The sequence below is a fragment of the Mirounga angustirostris genome, unplaced genomic scaffold (assembly GCF_029215605.1).
Source record: "Mirounga angustirostris isolate CCGP_5_RB_7025 unplaced genomic scaffold, mMirAng1.0.hap1 SCAF_10, whole genome shotgun sequence".
NCBI classification, from domain to species: domain Eukaryota; kingdom Metazoa; phylum Chordata; class Mammalia; order Carnivora; family Phocidae; genus Mirounga; species Mirounga angustirostris.
In genome coordinates this window covers 18,958,853-18,978,143 of record NW_026991718.1, presented here as the reverse complement: position 1 = coordinate 18,978,143, position 19,291 = coordinate 18,958,853, and the positions used below count along the sequence as shown (strand labels likewise).

General features: G+C 45.6%; 1 protein-coding gene and 1 non-coding gene across 15 annotated transcripts in view; one reads left to right on the top strand and one right to left on the bottom strand.

Annotated features, from left to right (window-relative positions):
- The window catches only part of ITSN2 (intersectin 2), a 141,462-nt gene that overhangs the window by 113,702 nt on the left and 8,469 nt on the right, over positions 1-19,291 (top strand). For 13 of the 14 annotated variants that reach the window (XR_010405463.1, XR_010405462.1, XR_010405461.1 and 10 more), the window contains 5 exons: positions 8,640-8,761; positions 12,212-12,318; positions 13,244-13,427; positions 17,320-17,418; positions 18,983-19,150. Coding sequence is in view for 9 of the 14 variants with exons in the window: in XM_064571927.1 (XP_064427997.1) it covers positions 8,640-8,761; positions 12,212-12,318; positions 13,244-13,427; positions 17,320-17,418; positions 18,983-19,150 (680 nt within the window). In the remaining 5 variants the exon portion in view is untranslated. Of the gene's footprint in view, positions 1-8,639; positions 8,762-12,211; positions 12,319-13,243; positions 13,428-13,762; positions 14,021-17,319; positions 17,419-18,982; positions 19,151-19,291 lie in introns of those variants that run through there. The other variant, XR_010405464.1, reaches the window with a different exon arrangement.
- Positions 217-322, bottom strand: LOC123852148 (U6 spliceosomal RNA). The gene has a single exon (XR_006792772.1). It is a non-coding gene; the product is annotated as a U6 spliceosomal RNA (small nuclear RNA).

Below are 19,291 nucleotides of genomic sequence, written 5' to 3'. Positions count from 1 at the left end.
TGGGTGGCTCAGTTGGTTAAGCGACTGCCTTCGGCTCAGGTCATGATCCTGGAGTCCCGGGATGGAGTCCCGCATCGGGCTCGCTACTCAGCAGGGAGTCTGCTTCTCCCTCTCCCGCTCCCCACTCTTGTGCTCTTTCTCTCTCTCAAATAAATAAATAAAATCTTTAAAAAAAAAAAGAATTCCTCATACCAGTGAGATCATATGATACTTGTCAAAAATATGGAACGCTTCACGAATTTGCGTGTCATCCTTGCACAGGGCCATGCTAATCTTCTCTGTATCGTTCCAATTTCACTATATGTGCTGCCAAAGCAAGCACTCTATTCTCATTTTTATTACTCTTTTTCCTTTCTCCCATTCAGCCAGATTGCTTTCCATTACTCTGCCCTCCAGGTCACTAATCCATTCATCTGCTTCCTCTAGTCTATTCTTTATTCCCTCTAGTATATTTTTAACTTCAGTTATTGAATTCTTCATCTCCCACTGGTTCTTTCTATGTAAATTCTCTGTCAGGCATATTACCTATCTCTTTCATTTAGCTGTCTTGCTATGACTTTGTCCTGCTCTTTCATTTGGGACATATTCCTCTGTCTCCTTGTTTTATCTAACTCTGTGTCTGTTTCTATATGTTAAGAAAGTTAACTCTCGAAAGTAGTGGCATTATGAAGAAGAGGTGCTCTGCAGTGCAATTTCCCCTGTTCACCAGAACCTACTGGTGTAGCTGAGCTGCATTTGCCTTCAGTCCAGGTGTCTACAGTGGCTCTCTCTGCCCATTGTAGGCAGGGTTTGGTCCCTGTTGTTAGTGGGCCAGTCTGGGGCCACCTTGTGCTTAAGTTGGGTCAGACCAGTCATTGACTAGAGCTGCAATAGCACTGAATTGTAGAGTGCTCTCCCTGTGTTGTCCCCTGAGAAGCTTTCGTTGGTGGGCAGGGCTGCAGTCAGGGTAGATGTCTACCCCTAGCTCACTCCTGGGGCCAAAGTGGAACTGGTATGTGTGGTTTTCTTTCCCTCTCCCTAGGGCAGGAGTCACTCTGGGGTGGTGCCGACCCCTCTTGGGGTTGCTTGCACACTGCCATGTTTGTAGCACTGCTTTGGATGGATTTCTGTCAAGGCCAGGTTGGAGGGGTGGGTCCACAGGAGAACACGGGGGCAGGGCATCTGGTGTTAGCAGACTAGATGGAGAATGTTTGCAATGCACTGATTCCCACAAGTGTTCATGTGTCTAGGCTGGGGGTCAGGAGAGAGAAATAGCCCTACCAGCTCCTTTGCTCTTGGAGAAGTCTCCCAAAGATCCTTGTCCCTCTAACATAGGTTCTGAGATTAGTAAATAAATCTTCCCATATATCCCAAGCGTTTTTCAAACTGCTTCTTGTATGCTGTTTCTCGGTAGGGCTGTTTGTTACTATTCTCTTTAAGGGTGGGGACTCAGTTTCCTGTCACCTGCTGGCTTTCCAACAGCTGTGCCCACTGATTTTTAAAGTTCTAGGTGTTAAGCCCCACTGATTGTAAGAACTCTCAAAGTTAATCCCCTATGGTTTTTAAAGCCAGATGTTATGGGGATTTGTCCTCCCAGTGAGAGTCCCCTGTGCCTGGGGTGGAGTTTGCGTCTCTCTCGTCTCTGTGCCCACAGCATCCCTACCTCGCAAGGACAGTCCTACAGGTCACTTTGGCTCCCAACTGAGTTTCTGCCCTTCCACCCTTTTCAGTGTGGCCTCTTCTGTACACTTAGCTATGCAGAGTCCTGCCAGTCTTCCTGACATTTTCTGAGTTATTTACACTGATGTCAGTATTATCTAGCTGTTTCTGTGGGATGAGGTGACCCTAGGATCCTCCTACTCTGCCGTCTTCCCCAGCATCTAGCTGAATTTTAAAATCCAATCTAAAGTCTTCTTGTAATTGGAACAATGGAATACTTCTATTTATGTCCATCTTATTATATATTTTCTATTTACCATGCTTTTTTTTTTTCTTGTTGTTCGCCTATATGTTACTGCTGTTGCTTTGATCAAATTTACTTCCTTTTTTTCCCTTTATGTTTTCTTTGTCTATTCTTTGAGTAGTTACCTTTCCATTTCTAACATATGTGTTTGCCTCCACAAAGTCTAAATTTGATGTTTATCTTCCTTCTTCTGATCAGTGCAGGTGGGATGCTTTATCTCTAATGATTCTCCTCCTGCCTCTCATGTGTTTTAAAAAAATAGTTTTAGGTAAATTTAAAATCCACCTTGAATTTATACCCACCATCATTATTGTTATTTTATATCATCAATGATTATTTTGATTTTTCACATATTTACTAGTATTTTTGCTCACCCTTCCTTCCCTCTTTCTTTTCCTTCCTTCCTTCCTTTTTTCTTTCTTTCTTCCTTCCTTCCTTTCTTCTTTTTCTTTCTCCACCACTCCTTACATCTCATTATTCCTTTTTTTTTTAAAGATTTTATTTATTTATTTGAGAGAGAGAGAGACAGAGATAGCAAGAGAGAGCACAAGTGGGGAGGAGAGGGAGAAGCAGGCTCCTGATGTGGGGCTCAATCCCAGGACCCTGAGATCATGACCTGAGCCGAAGGCAGACGTTTAACTGACTGAGCCCCCCAGGCGCCCCCTCATAATTCCTTCTTATTCAATTTCCTTCTTCCCAAAATACACCTCTTAATAGTTCCTTTAGTCAGCCTGTTAGTGGTAAATGCTCTCAAACTTTGTCTGAAAATGTTTGTATTTCTCCCTCATCCATGAATGGTATATAATTAGAATTCTGGTTTGACAGTTATTTTTGCTCAGTACCCTCTATTGTTATGTTAAGATGTATGCAGCTAGTGTGATTGCTGTTCCTGTGTAGTTATTTTGCTTTTTCTTTCTGGCCATCTTAATCATTTTTTTTCTCCTTGGTGTTTTGCAGTTTAGGTATGGATTCATTTTTATTTTTTCCCTAATCAGGAATCATTGTTCCTTTTGAATATGTGGAAGTGTATCTTTCATCAATTGTAGAAAATTCTCAACCATTATAATCTCAATATTACTTCTTCCCATTATTTCTCTTCTCCCCTCCTGGACTCCCATTAGATGTATGTTGGACTTTGTCATTCTGTCCTCTGTGTCCCTTAACCTCCATTTTATGTTTTCCATCTTTTTGTCTTTCCAGGCTGCATTCTTAACTTCTTCATACCTGTCTTCAGATTTATTAATCCTTTCCTCACATGTATTTGATTTGCTATTTAATTTATTCATTTATTATTTCCATGATAATATTTGCCATTTTTATTAGTTTCTTTTTACATCTGCCCATTCTTTTTTTTTTTTAAGATTTATTTGTCAGAGAGCATGTGCACGAGCAGGGCGAGCAGCAGGCAGAGGGAGAAGCAGGCTCCCTGCTCAGTCCGACATGGGACTCGATCCCAAGACCCTGGGATCATGACCTGAGCCAAAGGCAGACACTTAACTGAATGAGCCACCCAGGCGTCCCTGCCCATTCTTTTTTATAGACTCTATTTATGGTTTCAAACCCTTCGTGTACATCTTGAGTTATTTTAAATATAGATACTTTACTCTTTTTTTAGATTTTATCCTATTACCTTATGTTCTTGGGGTTCTCCCTTTTTTTTTTTTTTTAAGATTTTATTTATTCACTTGACAGAGAGAGACACAGTGAGAGAGGGAACACAAGCAGGGGGAGTGGGAGAGGGAGAAGCAGGTTCCCCGCTAAGCAGGGAGCCCAATACGGGGCTCAATCCCAGGACCCTGGGATCATGACCTGAACTGAAGGCAGACACTTAACCGACTGAGCCACCCAGGCACCCCTCTTCTTTTTTTTTTTTTTCCCAAGATTTTATTTTAAGTAATCTCTACACCCAACATGGGGCTCGAACTCACAACCCCAAGATCAAGATTTGCACGCTTTACCAACAGAGCCAGCCAGGTGCCCCTCTTAGGGTTCTTTCTAGTCATCATTTTTTATTTTTGGTGGATCATTCCTTATTTTTTGTAATTTTTTACTTTGAGCTCATCTTTAGTGAGATGGTTTTCCCATGGAAATCCTTTGGAACCAAGGTTGTGAGAGAGACCCTCTGGATAGTTGTACATTTTCTTTGGCCAAGCACCCTAAGGGAATCACCAGCCAGGTACAATTTTTCTGTTAATCCATCAGTTTTGGAATTCTTTTACTCCAAATTTATGTGAGATGAAAACCCAGCAATTCTTCGCTTCTTTACCCAGAAGACTTAAAAGCTCTCCAGTCCTCTCACTTTTCTAGCAGAAGGATTGTTTTCCCAGTTAGCCCTGTAGTCTCCTTCCAGAGCCTTCTCTCACTGGCCAAACCTGGCAGAAGCCAACTGCAATAAGAGCGTATACAAGCAGCCTGTGGGGTTGGCTTTCCTGCAGTATAGAGCAGAGGAAAGATGAGAAACAGGTCTGGGGACCAACCCAATAGTCTACCATTTGACAAATATTTCCTGGTCAGAACACTGTGTTAAATTTGATATTATAGAACTGTAGGAGATACAGTCCCTGACCTCCAGTAGGAGAGACAGACATACTAACTATATAGAGATGAACTACACCACTGGTTACGGTATGTAAAATGTTAAATACAGATGCAAACTAGCCTGGAAGCACAAAAAAGAGGCAGTTTGGGGGTAAGTGGGACAGGGATGGGAAAGGTTCCCCAGAGTAGGATCACCTGAGCTGTACGGGTTAGTAAGATGGCTCTGTGTGGATAAGAGGGTCATGGGCAGTGAATACAGCGTGTACAGCACATTATGAGGACTGAGCCCGGGCCAGGGTGGCTAACAGGCAGGCCATGTGGTCAAAGGTGAGGCTGTAAATGTAGGCCATGGGTGGATTATGGAGACTCTGGAGCCCTGCACTACTGAGCTAAGACTTTATTCTGCAAAGAGCAGAAGCGACTAAAACATTCTGTTAGGGAAGGAACATAAAGAATGTTCCAGCTGGCTTGAGCTGTTCAATAGAAAAATAATGTAAAGTCACAAATGCAGCCCATATGTAATTTAAAATTTTCCAAAAGCCACATTTTAAAAAGTAAAACATGAAATTAATTTGAATAATCTTTTATTCTATATTTATATTATATATATCTATATTATTCTATATCTATATTTAAAATAACTCAAGATGTACATCTCACATAAATTTGGAGTAAAAGAATTCCAAAACTGATGGATTAGCTCAGTATTATCCAAAATATTGCCATTTTAATATGCAGTCAACACAAGAATTATTAATGCATCATTTTATGTTCTGGGTTTTTTTGTACTAGGTCTTTGACATCTGGTTTGGACTGGCCACGGTTCAGATGCTCAGGAGCAGTTGTGTTGCTAACAGCTAACATGTTGGACAGTGTGGGGGAGAGGACAGCAAGGAGTCCAAAGGAGGGGGTTGGTTAAGGATGCCAGCTTCAGGAAGAAACAGGATCCCCTCGTCCCCTGACATAGGAAGGAAGTACAGGGGTGAGTGAGCAGGGAGATGAAGGGCAGAAGTAAAAGGGCTGCCATGCCTTTATTTCTTTTCCCTGACATCAGAGGTAATAACATCTGAAAGTGAGGGTTGGGGTCGGGTTGGAAACTTGAAGAGAATAAAAGTTTAAGAACCATTGTAATGAAATGCAAAGGGGTATGTTAGAAGTGAAGTATAAGGATGGTCCCTATATTCATCCTGATAAAACTAATGTCATGTATGTTCTTGCTAGAAATGATAAAATAGGGGTGCCTGGGTGGCATAGTCAGTTGAGCTTCTGACTCTTGATTTCAGCTCAAGTCATGATCTCAGGATTGTGAGATCAAGCCCCACATCAGGCTCTGCGCTCAGCACAGAGTCTGCTTGGGTTTCTCTCTCATTCTCCCTCTGCCCCTCCCCTCCCTCTAAAATAAATTAATTAATTTTAAAAAATGATAAAATATCTGAGACTTTTCCTATTATTCCAAGGTACAGAGCAGATAGGCTGATGCTTGCGGGTTTTACCGTAAATCGTTTCCCAAAGTGTGATACACATATCCCCATGGTATACAACATGATGGCACACAAAATAGTACCTGGGAGGACTTGTTGGTTGATTGGTTGGTTGGTTTTTTAAGCAGGCTCCACGCTTAGTGCAGACCCCAATGCAGGGCTTGAACTCATGACCCTGAGATCAAGACCTGAGCTGAGATCAAGAATCAGATGCTTAAATGACTGAGCCACTCAGGCGCCGCATAGGAGGACTTGTTTTATTCTAATGGTTATGTATTTATCTTAGTATTAGAAGAAACATAATCAGTACATAAAACCCATGATTCCTACATATTTAAGTCCAACATGAGTAAATTTACAGAGAAGCATTATGGAAAGCAGAGGTGGAATGTGGATGTGGCAGAAGGTGAATGGCTGAAATCTATAAACACGAGTGTAAGAGGTGCAGTCACCTCAGAAACTTAGAACCGCTTCCAATGGCTTCCATCCCAGTCAGCTGGTAACTCTGACCCGTGATCCTAGGTTGCATCACCATCAACATTTCCCCTCCGGCCCCCCTGCTACACACAACCTAGTCAGACAGGCGTCAGTATTAGCTTTACGGGGTCAGAACACCTGGTCTTCCCCCCGGCAGAACAGACCAATCCAATCCCCAGAAAAGCTGGGTAATTTTGAACATGACAGTGGCCCCATGATGTCTTCTTGAAAGCACCAAACACAACCTGTCTTATTCTATTTCTGTTCTCCTGTGAGAATTTTTTTTTTAAGATTTTTTTTTTTTTTTTTTTTTGAGAGAGAGAATGAGATAGAGAGCATGAGAGGGGGGAGGGTCAGAGAGAGAGGCAGACTCCCTGCTGAGCAGGGAGCCCGACGTGGGACTCGATCCCGGGACTCCAGGATCATGACCTGAGCCGAAAGCAGTTGCTTAACCAACTGAGCCACCCAGGCGCCCCCTGTGAGAATTTTTTTAAAGCTGTTGGCAACATATACAGAAAATAGACCAGTTGTCGTCCTTAGAACCATTAGCCCAAGTCTATACAAAATATATAAAACCTCAAAGGCAAGCAGAAAGAGAAACCGCCCTGAAAAGTCCAGTCTGATCCTTGCATTTTCTGCCTCTGTGGCTTTATGTGTTTGTTCCCAGTGCCACATAAGCACGTCCCCGAGTGGTGCCTCTGCATCAGTCCCCACCCGCCCCATGATGAAGGCCGGGACAGAGTTACACCCTCCACCTGCTGCCCTTCGTGGTTACCTCAGCCTCGAGGGTCATCCACACCTCACTCAGCTTTCTGTCTCCTTCATGTTGTAGCTTGCTGGGTACCTACCTGCTTTTTCTTTTGGTCTGAGGAAGGGCTACCTGAGGTAGTCCCCTGTCACTGTGCATAAAGCAAGCCCTCCGCTACGTACCAAGCAATTCTGGAATGATGTCCCTTCACAGACTGACATTCAGTTCAGCTCCCACGTGCCTGTAAATTGATCCAAAGTGAATGCAGTACCGCTCACCCTGATACGAGGCTGCTAGGGACTCCCCTCAAGGTCTTACAGCCGTGGTGTCCCAGAACCAGTTCTTTGTTCTAGTGGGTTAAGGCAGTGGTCTTGTTGGGAACTGCTGGATCCTGGGGATTTCAGGCTTCCTAACTGTAACACTTTACCTTGAGAAATCTAGAGAAATGTTCCTCAAACATTTTTTAACAGTCAGAAATATATTCTACATATCTAACTAAAAGTGTTCATAGAACAATACTTACCAATACTGTGCTCAAGATAGTTTGTATTTGTTTGTTTGTTTGTTTTAATGCTAAGCCTGACCCACAGTTTTAAAGATTTATTTATTTGAGAGAGAGAGAGAAGGGAGAGGGGGAGAGGGAAAGAGAGACTCTCAAGCAGACTCCTCACTGAGGGTGGAGCCCAGCTCAGGGCCCAGTCTCATGACCCTGAGTTCATGGCCTGAACTGAAATCCAGAGTTGGAAGCTCAACCAGCTGAGCCACCTGGGGTCCCCTAACCCACATTTCTTTTTAAGATTTTATTTGTTTATTAGAGAGAGAGAGCACAAGCCAGGAATTGGGGCAGAGGGAGAGGAAGAAGCTCCCTCCCCACTGAGCAGGGAGCACGATGCTGGGCTCCAGCCCAGGACCCCAGAAATCATGACCTGAGCCGAAGGCAGACGCTTAACCAACTGAGCCACCAGGAGCCGCCCTGTTTTTTTTAAGATTTTATGTGAGAGAGAGAGAGCCTAACCCACATTTTTTAAAAACAAAATTGATAGAAGATTCCACGGATGGCTTATGACCTGCAATTTGGAAAACGCTGGTCTCAAGCATTTGATTGATTTAATCATGTCAATCTCTTCGAAAATGTCCTGAAGTGATGAGAATTGCATAGATTCTTCGCGAGTTCAATACAGTTCTGATCTCTCTGAGGCCATGTCTAAAAATCCTTAATTCTGTCATTTATTTGGAAAAGAAGATGGACGGCATTGAGATGTTCCAGGCATTGCTGTCTGCTGCCCGGGGGGCTCGGGCGGCTTTCTGCAGGCGTGTGCCGCTCTGCGACCCATCGCGCATTCTTTGGAAAGCTGCGCGGCTTTTTCAAGGCACCCAGCACATCTGCTGATAAATGTCCATTTCCTACAAAGACGAAAAGACTGTTTTGAACCTGTACCCTGTCTTTCCGTAGGGTGTGCTGATCTCCAGAGCCTGGACACCATGCAGCCAGTGGAGAGGAAGAGGCAGGGCTATATTCACGAGCTGATTCAGACTGAAGAGCGGTACGTGAACGACCTTCAGCTCGTCGTGGAGGTGAGGGCCGAGCCTGCAGGGCCGGTGGGCCTTGCTCTCAGGTGTCGCCTTTGATGTGTGAATTCGCGAGTAGTGGCAGGAGCTCCCAGGCCCTCAAAGCGCTTTCTGTGCCCATGGGAGGGTGCCTGAAGATGTCAAACTCCTCCCCCAGATTAGGTCATTCAGAGTGGAGAGAACAAGAGACATCTCAGCTGGATGTGATAGAGGCCCCATCCAGGAAGGACAAAGTCGGGGGGAAGGCACGAAAGCAAACTATCTACCTCACATTTTCGCCTGTGTTTACTGTGCTCTTCTAACACCAGGCATCTTCATAAACCCTGCAATTTCCAAAGGGATTGTGAAACAGTGGGAGTGTTCATCTAATGTTTGTATCAGTTTAGAAAACCGAATCGGACCACATTGTCAGATATCTCCCAGTTGCAATGTATTTACCAGTGGTGCCGATTAATGTTCCCAGTGACCTCTGAGCCAGTAATGGCTGTGAGTAGCACTTAAAAATGGTTTGTGTTTTAGTAAACAAAATAAGACTTGTTTCCATGGCTCCTAGTTCCCACTAAATGTGTCAAGGCCCTCTGATGAGAAGCCTAGTTAAATAAATAAGCCACCCGAAGAGAACACGTGTCCCCAGCAGGCCCAGCAGGTGCAGCATAGGGCCTGGCCGGGACCTCGCTGGAGGCGTGGAGTGGAGGCTGCATCCTTCTCCATCCGCCGCCAGCAAGGCCTGCCCACCCGATGCGCAAGCTGGGACCTCTAGACCCGGCACACTTGTCCTGCTCACAAGTACACTCTGGCGCACTTCACAGTTGGTGATGTCTCTCTTCCCCGCAAGGCTGTGAGTTCCTGACAGCAGGGACGTGTATCCTTCAGCCACCATCCCCAAAACTCAGTCTGGCCCTTTGCAGGCCTTCCCATTAGCACTGACTGAATTATGTGTGTTTATGTCCGCACTTCTCTGACCTGGAAAGTGGCCTAGAAGAAAAGCCTGTCTTATTATTAACCCCTCCGGGTATCAGCCCTGCTGCTGGTCAGATTACAGTGCTAAAAGGTTGTAAATGGCTGTGGAAGTACCTGGCGGACTCCAGCGCAGAGCGTGAACAGGGGCCGCATGCCTGCCCCACTCACACCAGTCACTTCGCCACTTGCACCTTGGCTATTCCCACCCTGCCCACCTGCCCTTGCCTGAGGAGCAAGGGGTCATGTCAGGGCCAGGGACTTAGGGCAAAAGCACTGTTCCTGGCCAGCCATTCTCATCACCATCCCCATGGAGGTTCCCAGAGGGCCGGACCATCCTCCTCTGCTTAACCTCCCTGAGGCAAGTGAATGGAATGAATAAACAAAGGAACGTCCGTTCATTGGCAGGTGAAAGACCACCAGGTGCTTTCCCTGTCCTTCCCAGGCCCCTCGGAGCAGATCCATCACCTTTCCAGGCTCGCTCCTGTCAGAGGATCCTGACATCTTCGTTCTGATTTTGGAACTGTGAAGGTTTAGAGATGTCCAGTTCTTAACACTGTTAGCTGAATTCTTTGAATCCGTGTTCAACACAACTCAGTAAATAAGCAGTTATTGAAGACCTATCATGTGCAAAAAGCACTGTGCTGGAGAGCAGAGGGCAAAGAGAAAGTTCCTGCCCTCAAGGAGTTCACAGTCATGTGGAGAGACAGACAGACAGCTACAGAACGGTGAGGTGGGGGCCCAGAGAGGGCCGACCACCCCTGCCACAAAGGAGAGTCAGGACAAACCAGAAGGACAAGGATGAATTTTCTATGCCCGGAAGAGGAAATAGAAGTGGGAAGGCATGTGCCAGGGAGTTAGGGTCCTGCGGGTAGTCCCATGTGGCTGGAGGGTGAAGTACTCAGGGCCAGGCTGGTGAAGTTGGCAGGGCAGACCACACAGGCGTGGTGAACCTCGAGAAGGAGTCTGCGTCTTATCACAGGGCCAGCGAACGACTTTAATAGGCTGTCGTGTCGTGTGTATCTCAGAAAGATCACACATGATTAGGGTTGTCTCAGATAACTTCACAGTTTCCTTAAAGGCTTTTAAAGTCATTTGCTAGAAATCCCAGTTGTTTAGTGGAAACCAATTAGAATCAAAAAGACTGGCGTTTTCTTTTTGGCTCCTCCATGTTCTAGGTTTGTGACCTTGAGCAAATCACTCTCTCAGCCTTTATTTCTTCATGAGTGCCCTTGGAATGATAATAGCTGAGGGGCGCCTGACTGGCTCAGTCAGCTGAGGGGCCGACTCTTGATTTCCACTTAGGTCATGATCTCAGGGTCATGAGATCAATCCCTGCCTCAGGCTCTGCACTCAGTGTGGAGTCTGCCTAGGATTCTCTTGCTCTGCTTCTTCCCCCCATCTCTAAAATATAAATAAATAAATATTTAAAAACCAATAATAATAATAATAGTAGCTAATTCCACTTGACCTGCATAATCTATGAAGTTCATTCAGAACCCACCCACACCCGTGTGCACACACACACACAGGCATGTGCAAATATATACATATCAGCTTTGTAAATCCTTCAGTGTTGTGGAATATAGATGTTAGGGTATCATTTCCCCTCAGTTAGCCAGCCTCTGAAATCCACATCTGCTTGGGGGCCATATAAGTCATCACTTTTTCTATTGCTGAACCTCTCACAAACTGCTTCCAGGACTCGGGTGCCCAGCCCCTCAATTCTGCAGTTTTTACGGGGTGCGGGTGCTTTATGCACACGGTTTCATTTAACCTGCTTCATCTCCCTAGGAGGTAGGTATGAGAATCTCCTCTTATTGATGAGGCTACTGGACTTGGTCCTTAGAATTAGTCCTAATAATGGCTGGCTCAGTTGGTGGAGCATGGGATTCTTGATCTTAGGGTTGTGAGTGCAAGTCCCATGTTGGGCATGGAGCCTACCTTAAAAAAAAAAAAAAAAAAGAATTAGCCCTAATAAGAACCCAAATAGCAAGCAGTAGGGAAATTATGCAATTTAAAATTTAGCAATCAGGGTGCATGGGTGGCTCAGTCGGTTGGGCATCTGACACTTCATTTCAGCTCAGGTCATGATCTCAGGGTTACGGGATTGAGCCCTGTGTCAGGCTCCATGCTCAGCGGGGAGTCTGCTTGAAATTCTTTCTCTCCCTCTCCCTTTGCCCCTCAACCCCCCATGCTTGCACTCTTTCTCTCAAATAAATTAATTTAATTTAATTTAATTTAATTTAATTTAGCAATCAACAATATGTAAGTGACGAATCACTAAATTTTACTCCTGAAACCAATATTACACTATATATTAACTAACTAGAATTTAAATAAAAATTGGGGGGGGGATGTTTAGCAATCATAAGTAGGCTTATTTAAAAACATCATGATCATATTAGTTTCAGTATATGAAGATATTGTTTGATTCAGACCACATAGCCTATGTATTCACACCTAAGCTAACTTATTTCTTTTGTGTCTTGAACTTAGGTTTTTCAGAAACGGATGGTGGAGTCAGGCTTTCTCACTGAAGGGGAAATGGCCTTGATCTTTGTAAACTGGAAGGAGCTCATCATGGCTAACACGAAGCTACTGAAGTGAGTTGTGAGCAGCGCCTGCCCCTGCAGGGGACACCCCCAGCCCCCAGGACTAGGACTTCCCCACAGAACTCCCGGCAGGGCTGTTTAGCAAAGGAACTTTCAACTGTTCTCTGCTCCCTCAAGCTTTTTATTTTATTGTCATTTTATGAAATGCCCTGTAACTGTAAAATACGTAATTACTGAAGTCGAGAAATATAACAAAGAAAATTTGATTCTTTGATTAAACAAAGAAAAATTAAATCATAAAATAAACAGTATATTAACATAGGATTTCAAAATATACTTGACTGTAGCAGGTAGTTGGAATAGGAGAGAAGCTGTAACGCGTGCCCCAGACACACTGGCTAGTCTGGCAGTCTCCTAAGTCCCTGTGTGAAATCCCGTTCCTTGGGGTGATTTCCCATCCCCCGTGCCTGTGAGGGCAGACTCCGGGGCGGTGGGGGGGCATCAGCACACCCAGTGGGTCCTGAGTCTCTGCCCTCCTTGGGGCACAGAAGCTCTCCTGAGGACAGCACTCACCTCTGCCTCCACACCTGGCCTCTGTGGGCTCCTGCTCTGCTCCCTTCTTCCCCTACCGAGTGTAGAAAATTCCTTTCTTCTTGGTTCAGCTGAGAACAAGTTAGAATTTTTCTAAAGGAACTTTGATAAGAAACAAAGATGAATCCAAAACAATTCCAAGGACCTTGAAATACCCAAGTGTATAGAGTTCATTTTCTTACTCTTCTTTACTAACATTTCACCCAGGTTGGCTTGGCCAGCAGAACGTAGGCCCCAGCTGCCTCCTCCTTCTGACTCTCCCCTCACAGTGCCAGGTTTTTAGGTAACTCACTGGTTCTCATTACCTTTAGTCTCCCATGATATTCATCCTTTGTTTACTAACGACATTCACTAGAAACAGACAGTGAGAGTATGTTGGTTGCAGGGCCTTGCGGGTCCGGAAGAAAACTGGAGGAGAGAAGATGCCCGTGCAGATGATCGGGGACATCCTGGCCGCTGAGCTGTCCCACATGCAGGCTTACATCCGGTTCTGTAGCTGTCAGCTTAATGGAGCAGCTCTGTTACAGCAGAAGACAGATGAAGACACGGATTTCAAGGAATTTTTAAAGGTAACTCCATTCTGGGATGGTGGGTAGGCCAGCCCCGTTCCGAGCCTGGAGGTGGAGATGGACAGCTGCACCGTCAGGACGCTCGGCACGGGGAAGGGTATCCCACCACTTTCCACAGGAAACACCAATATGGCAAAGACTTTTCTGAGTGTTTGAGTTACCTTCCATGTCCAGTGGGAGATGGCACTGGGACCATGATTTTGCCCATCTATTAGGAGAGTAGGAGTAAAGCCTATTAAAAATCAGCTACTTTATACTCTAAAAATATCCAGAATGTCACTTTATTAAATTTGTAAAATATATTAAATTTGTAAATTGTATCTATCTCATTCCAGAAAGAGTATAAAATAGCTTACTCGAATACATAAAAAGCAACAAGATAAAATAAAATGTTGTCAGTGGATGAATACAGTGGGACAAAAGGAAATGAGAGACGGGTAACATTGGGACTTAGGACGCTACATAAACGCACATGTGTAACTGTCCATGTGCTCCAAGTGCGCCCCGGTATCCCCGAAGCGTCCAGAAACCAAGGAGAAGAGGACACAGCCGGCTCCATGATGCCGTGGCCGCAAATTAAAAACCAGCCCTTGGTAAGAAGTAGCACTAGGGGCGCCTGGGTTAAGCGTCTGCCTTCGGCTCGGGTCATGGTCCCAGGGTCCTGGGATCGAGCCCCGCGTCGGGCTCCCCGCTCAGGGGGGAGTCTGCTTCTCTGACTCCCTCTGCCCCTTCCCAGCATTGATTATCTCTCTCTCAAATAAATAAATAAAACCTTTAAAAAAAAAGAAAAAGAAAGAAAAACCCATCTAATTCACTGTATAAGGCAAAAGTGTTCCTGACCCCGAAGTATTTGTATTTAATTACGAATTTGTATTTAATTACAAAAATGAAAAAAAAGAAGTTATAACCCAATATCTCTTATAAATATAGTTGTTAAAAATCTTAATTAAAATATCAGTGAGGGTCGCCTGGATGGCTCAGTCGTTAAGCGTCTGCCTTCGGCTCAGGTCATGATCCCGGGGTCCTGGGATCGAGCCCCGCGTTGGGCTCCCTGCTCCGCGGGGAGCCTGCTTCTCCCTCTCCCACTCCCCCTGCTTGCGTTCCCTCTCTCGCCGTGTCTCTCTCTATCAAATAAATAAATAAGATCTTTAAAAAAAAAAATATATCAGTGAATAAAATTAAGCCTTACACGAAAAGAAGACTCTGTCATAACCAAACAGGATCATCCCAGGAGGCAACATAGTATCATCTTAGAATAAGACAGGCTTCAGAATCAGCCTGCGGGGTGTGGGACCAAGGCAAGCTACTTAACGTTTGGTGCCTTCATTCTCCAGTGTGTAACCCAGAGATAGTCAGATACTACTTTTAAAGTACTTTTTAGCACAGAGACCAGCACATAATAAGCATTCAATAAATGTTAATTATATTTACCTTCCTTATTATGATTTCAGGGATGCAAAAATTATTGGGATGCAAAAATTATTTGATATAAGTAAGGCCCTGAGGACTGACTCTTCAATTGGCAGTAAAGGGAGGGAGGCACGGGCTTGCTTAGAAATGAACTAGAAGAAACATACAAGGGAACCAAGATCACAGACACACAAACGCTGGTCAGAATAAGTTGATAAATATGGGATTGTGAGTGCATGCAAATGTTTTAAAATAAGGAATAGTAGAATTAAAAATAGGATATTTAGGGGTGCCTGGCTGGCTCAATTGGTAGAGCATGTGACTCTTGATTTCGGGGTTGTAGGTTCAGGCCCCACATTGGGTGTAAAGATTACTTAAAAATAAAATCTTTTTAAAAAATAATTGGATGTTTACCTTCTAAAGCATAAGTAAAAGACTTTTTAAATTTTCCAAATAGTAATAACAATAGCAACGTAAATAGGGTATCAGTGTCATCACAACTGTAACAATGGTAAGAATAAATAAGTTTATAGTCTCATAATGAAAGGCATTGTGTTGATTACATTATATTAAAAACAAAATCTAGCAATAAGCTTTGTTCTAAATGTAACTATTTTTTTAAAGATTTTTTTTTATTTGAGATAGAGGGAGAGCGAGAGAGAGAGCGAGCGCGTGCACATGAGCGGGGGACGGGGGAGGGCCCTGCGGCAGAGACAGAGGGAGGAGCAGGCTCCCCACTGAGCAGGGAGCCCAATGCAGGACTCAATCCCAGGACCTCAGGATCATGACCTGAACCGAAGGCAGATGCTTAACTGACTGAGCCACCCAGGTGCCCCGAAATGTAACTTTTTAAAAAGTCTCAGAAAATACAGAAATAAAAAGCATGGAGAGTCTTGTTATAGCAACATATATAGATATATCCAAAAACAAAAGGAAGGAGCAGTTTTAATATCTCATAGTAGGAAATAGGTAAATTATAGTAAATATGCTTTTCAAAGTCATTACAAATGGTCATCAAAAAATAAAAATAAAAAATGGTCATCCAAGAATACTAGCTACTTTATTCAGGTACTATATTAATAATAGGAGTAGAAGCAAGTAAGTTGTGGTCCTTAGTCTCCTGGAGCTAACAGTCTGCAAGGTCATGGAGACATCTCCGGTATGATCCCTCTACCTGTCTTACCCAGTCTGGAGGTGGTGTTACAATAAAGGTGTCCACGGGTTATTGTGGGGGCTCAAGAAGGATCACTGAAAAGCGGGGAAGGCATCAAGGAAGGGGAGAGGCTAGCCAAGAGGAGGCATAATGTAAGTCTTCAGAAATGAGTATGAATTAAGTGATGAGAGAGCAGAAGGAACAGTAGCCAAGGCTAATGCATTCGTGACTGGCACATTGTGGGTGCTCAGTAAATGGCAGTGATTGTTTCTGATAAAGCAGAGACAACGGGCAGGCAGAGGCAGGGGAAATCAAGAGCTGTTTAGAAGACAGATTGGGGGGGCACCTGGGGGGCTCAGATGGTTAGGCGTCTGCCTTCGGCTCAGGCCTTGATTCCAGGGTCCTGGGATCGAGCCCCACATCGCACTCCTGGCTCAGCAGGGAGCCTGCTTCTCCCTCTCCCTCTGTCTCCCCCCCGCTCATGCTCTCTCTCTCCCCGTATCTCTGTGTCTCAAATGAATAAATAAAATCTTAAAAAAAAAAAAAATAGAAGACAGATTGGTGTGGAAGGTGACTCCCGGGTGTGTGGAGGGAAGGTGGGTGGGGGCAGAATGGTGCTACCAACTCAGGGATGGAGGTGGAAGAGAAGGCTTTCGTGAAGGAAGAGGAGGACTTTGGGGTATACTGGGGTACTGAGTCGGAGATCCGGGTCGGGGGGAGAGTAACGCGGCAAGCATGGAGCTCCAGAGAGGGTCTGGGTGACACTCCGGGACTCAGCTGCACGGGGTCTTGGGCAGCACCTACGGTTACTAGCTGGTAGGGGAGAAAGAAGTGAGGATCAGCAAGGAGCCGGCTGGGAAGAGAGCTGTCAGTGGTTCTGGAAGCAAAGGAGAGAGTGATGGCACAGACACAAATCCACGTGAGAAAGAAAGAGCTGCAAAGCATCTGCTGACTTGACCAAATGAGGGGAGATACCCCTGCTGTTAATCTGATACGTCTCATTTTGAATCCTGAGTTGTTGTTGTTTAAGAATTCATTTTTCATTCATCAGAGAGAAAGGAGAGAGAGCACAAGCAGGGGGAGTGGGAGAGAAAGAAGCAGGCTTCCGACTGATCAGGGAGCCCGATGCGGGGCTCGATCCCAGGACCCTGGGATCATGACCTGAGCCGAAGGCAGACGCTTAATGACTGAGCCACCCAGGCACCCTTGAATCCTGAGTTCTTAGAGAAATGAGAAATCTAAAAGGTGGTCAACATCAGGAGTACAGTCAGTGTCCCTTTGTTTTCCTTGAAGCTGTGATTTCCTCATGAGCCTCTCGGTTATTTGCAGAAGTTGGCGTCTGACCCTCGATGTAAAGGAATGCCCCTTTCCAGCTTCCTGCTGAAGCCCATGCAGAGGATCACCCGCTACCCTCTCCTCATCAGAAGTGTGAGTGCCCTGGCTGGGACAGAGCGGAGCCCCAGGGACCAGGCGCCGTGTGTGTGCACGCGAACATGCAGTCCGGAGTAGGCAAATAAAAGCCATCCAGTGTCACTTGGTGACCCATCCTCCCCTCCCCCAGGAAACTCCCCTGGCCTCAGAGTCAGGAGTGTGTTTTTCTGGGCAGGGCCGTCGCCCTCTAGGTCTGCGGCTGTGGAGCCTGGCTTGAGCCCGGAGTCCACTGTTAGCACAAGCCTGGACTCCAGTCTTCCTGCCTGAGATCTGAATTCACCTACCAGCTAATCCCCTTTACCTAGATTATCTCAGGAGTCCTGACTCAGCATGTCCTAACCAGAGCTCATCACCAGCCCCTCGCCTTACCCACCTCAGCTTGCTAACTCAACAGTCCTAAAATACCATCCATCTGTTAACATCAGCTATGTGGGCCTCTTGAGCCAACATGCCTTCTAAGGAGCCGGCGCACCTTACAAAGCATTTTTCCACAAGTTATCACGGATACGATTTTAATCATCTTACAAAGAAAAACAGCAAAAATAATATAAGACTGTTACTTTTATTGATCATCCCTTGACCGTTGGTCTCTAAGCCACGTTAACTCAGTATGGACCTTATGTTACAGTTATGATACCAAACTGACCCACTAGTACAGAGTAATCCACAGCCCCTTACTTGAAATATTTTGAGCCAGATATGTTTCAAAATTCAGAATGTGATTCAAATACTGTATTCTATCTGACATCACAACAAAGCCTGGACGTCACCTGTAACCAAACAGTAATATTCCTACAGTGAAATACATGAATAATCACTTTTAAATAGAATAAATAAATACCTCTCTTCAGTTTGGGTCAGGTTTTGCCACCAAATGAGTATTAAAAACACTTTAGACTTCCAGGGCTTTGTCCCATGAACAAAGGACTGTGGCCCCAACATGGCCAGAGTTCAGGCAGGAGCCGTGTGCTGATGGGGCCGCTCATTGCCCAGCGGGCCACACAGCTGTGTGCCAGCCTCTCTTCTTTTGCATTTGTAACATTAGTTTGAAGTCACTTCGGAGTGAACTCAGCGTGTTTTCCTACAAGCTGATGACATGATTTTATTGCATTTTTCCCGTAGCAGAGGATTCATTCCTTTCTTCAGATTCTTAAAAAGGCCCAGCGGCCCCCAGAATGTTAGGAGCCCTCACTCTGCAGCAAGCGCACAGGCTGCGGGGGCTGCGGCCAGGCCTGCTGCCAGGTTAAGTGCACAGCGTGGCTTCAGTGCCGGGGGGCCGTAGGGCCTTTGTTGAAGAGTACCCTTCAACACGGGTACTCTTACCAAGACCCTGCCAGAGAGCCACCAGCCATGCACACGTTTCAGGGCACTTGATCCAAGTAGCACTTGGCACACCCTCTGTACCCGAGTCCCCTGCCCGCCCAGGAACTCCGGAGCCATGAGCTCGTCGAGGGCAAACAATTATCTTTGTTGTAGAGCCGGTGCCCAGCACACAGCACATACAGCGGCCAGGAGGACGTCTGGGTGGGTGGCTGACACTCTGCTTCCCACTCTCTTCCAGATTCTGGAGAACACCCTGGAGAATCACGTAGACCATTCCTCCCTAAAGTTGGCTCTTGAGCGGGCAGAGGAGCTTTGTTCCCAAGTTAATGAAGGAGTTCGGGAAAAAGAAAATTCAGACCGGCTGGAGTGGATCCAGGCGCACGTTCAGTGTGAAGGTCTCACAGAGGTGAGGCCTGTGCGGCTGGGCTGGGTGCCACTAGGGAGGCTCTGGGTGGGGAGCTGGGTTCAGGCCTCCCCTACTGTGAACAGTATATGCCTCAGCCCAGCCCCTGTTGGACTCACCATCCTGCCTCTTCTTGGGGCGTCA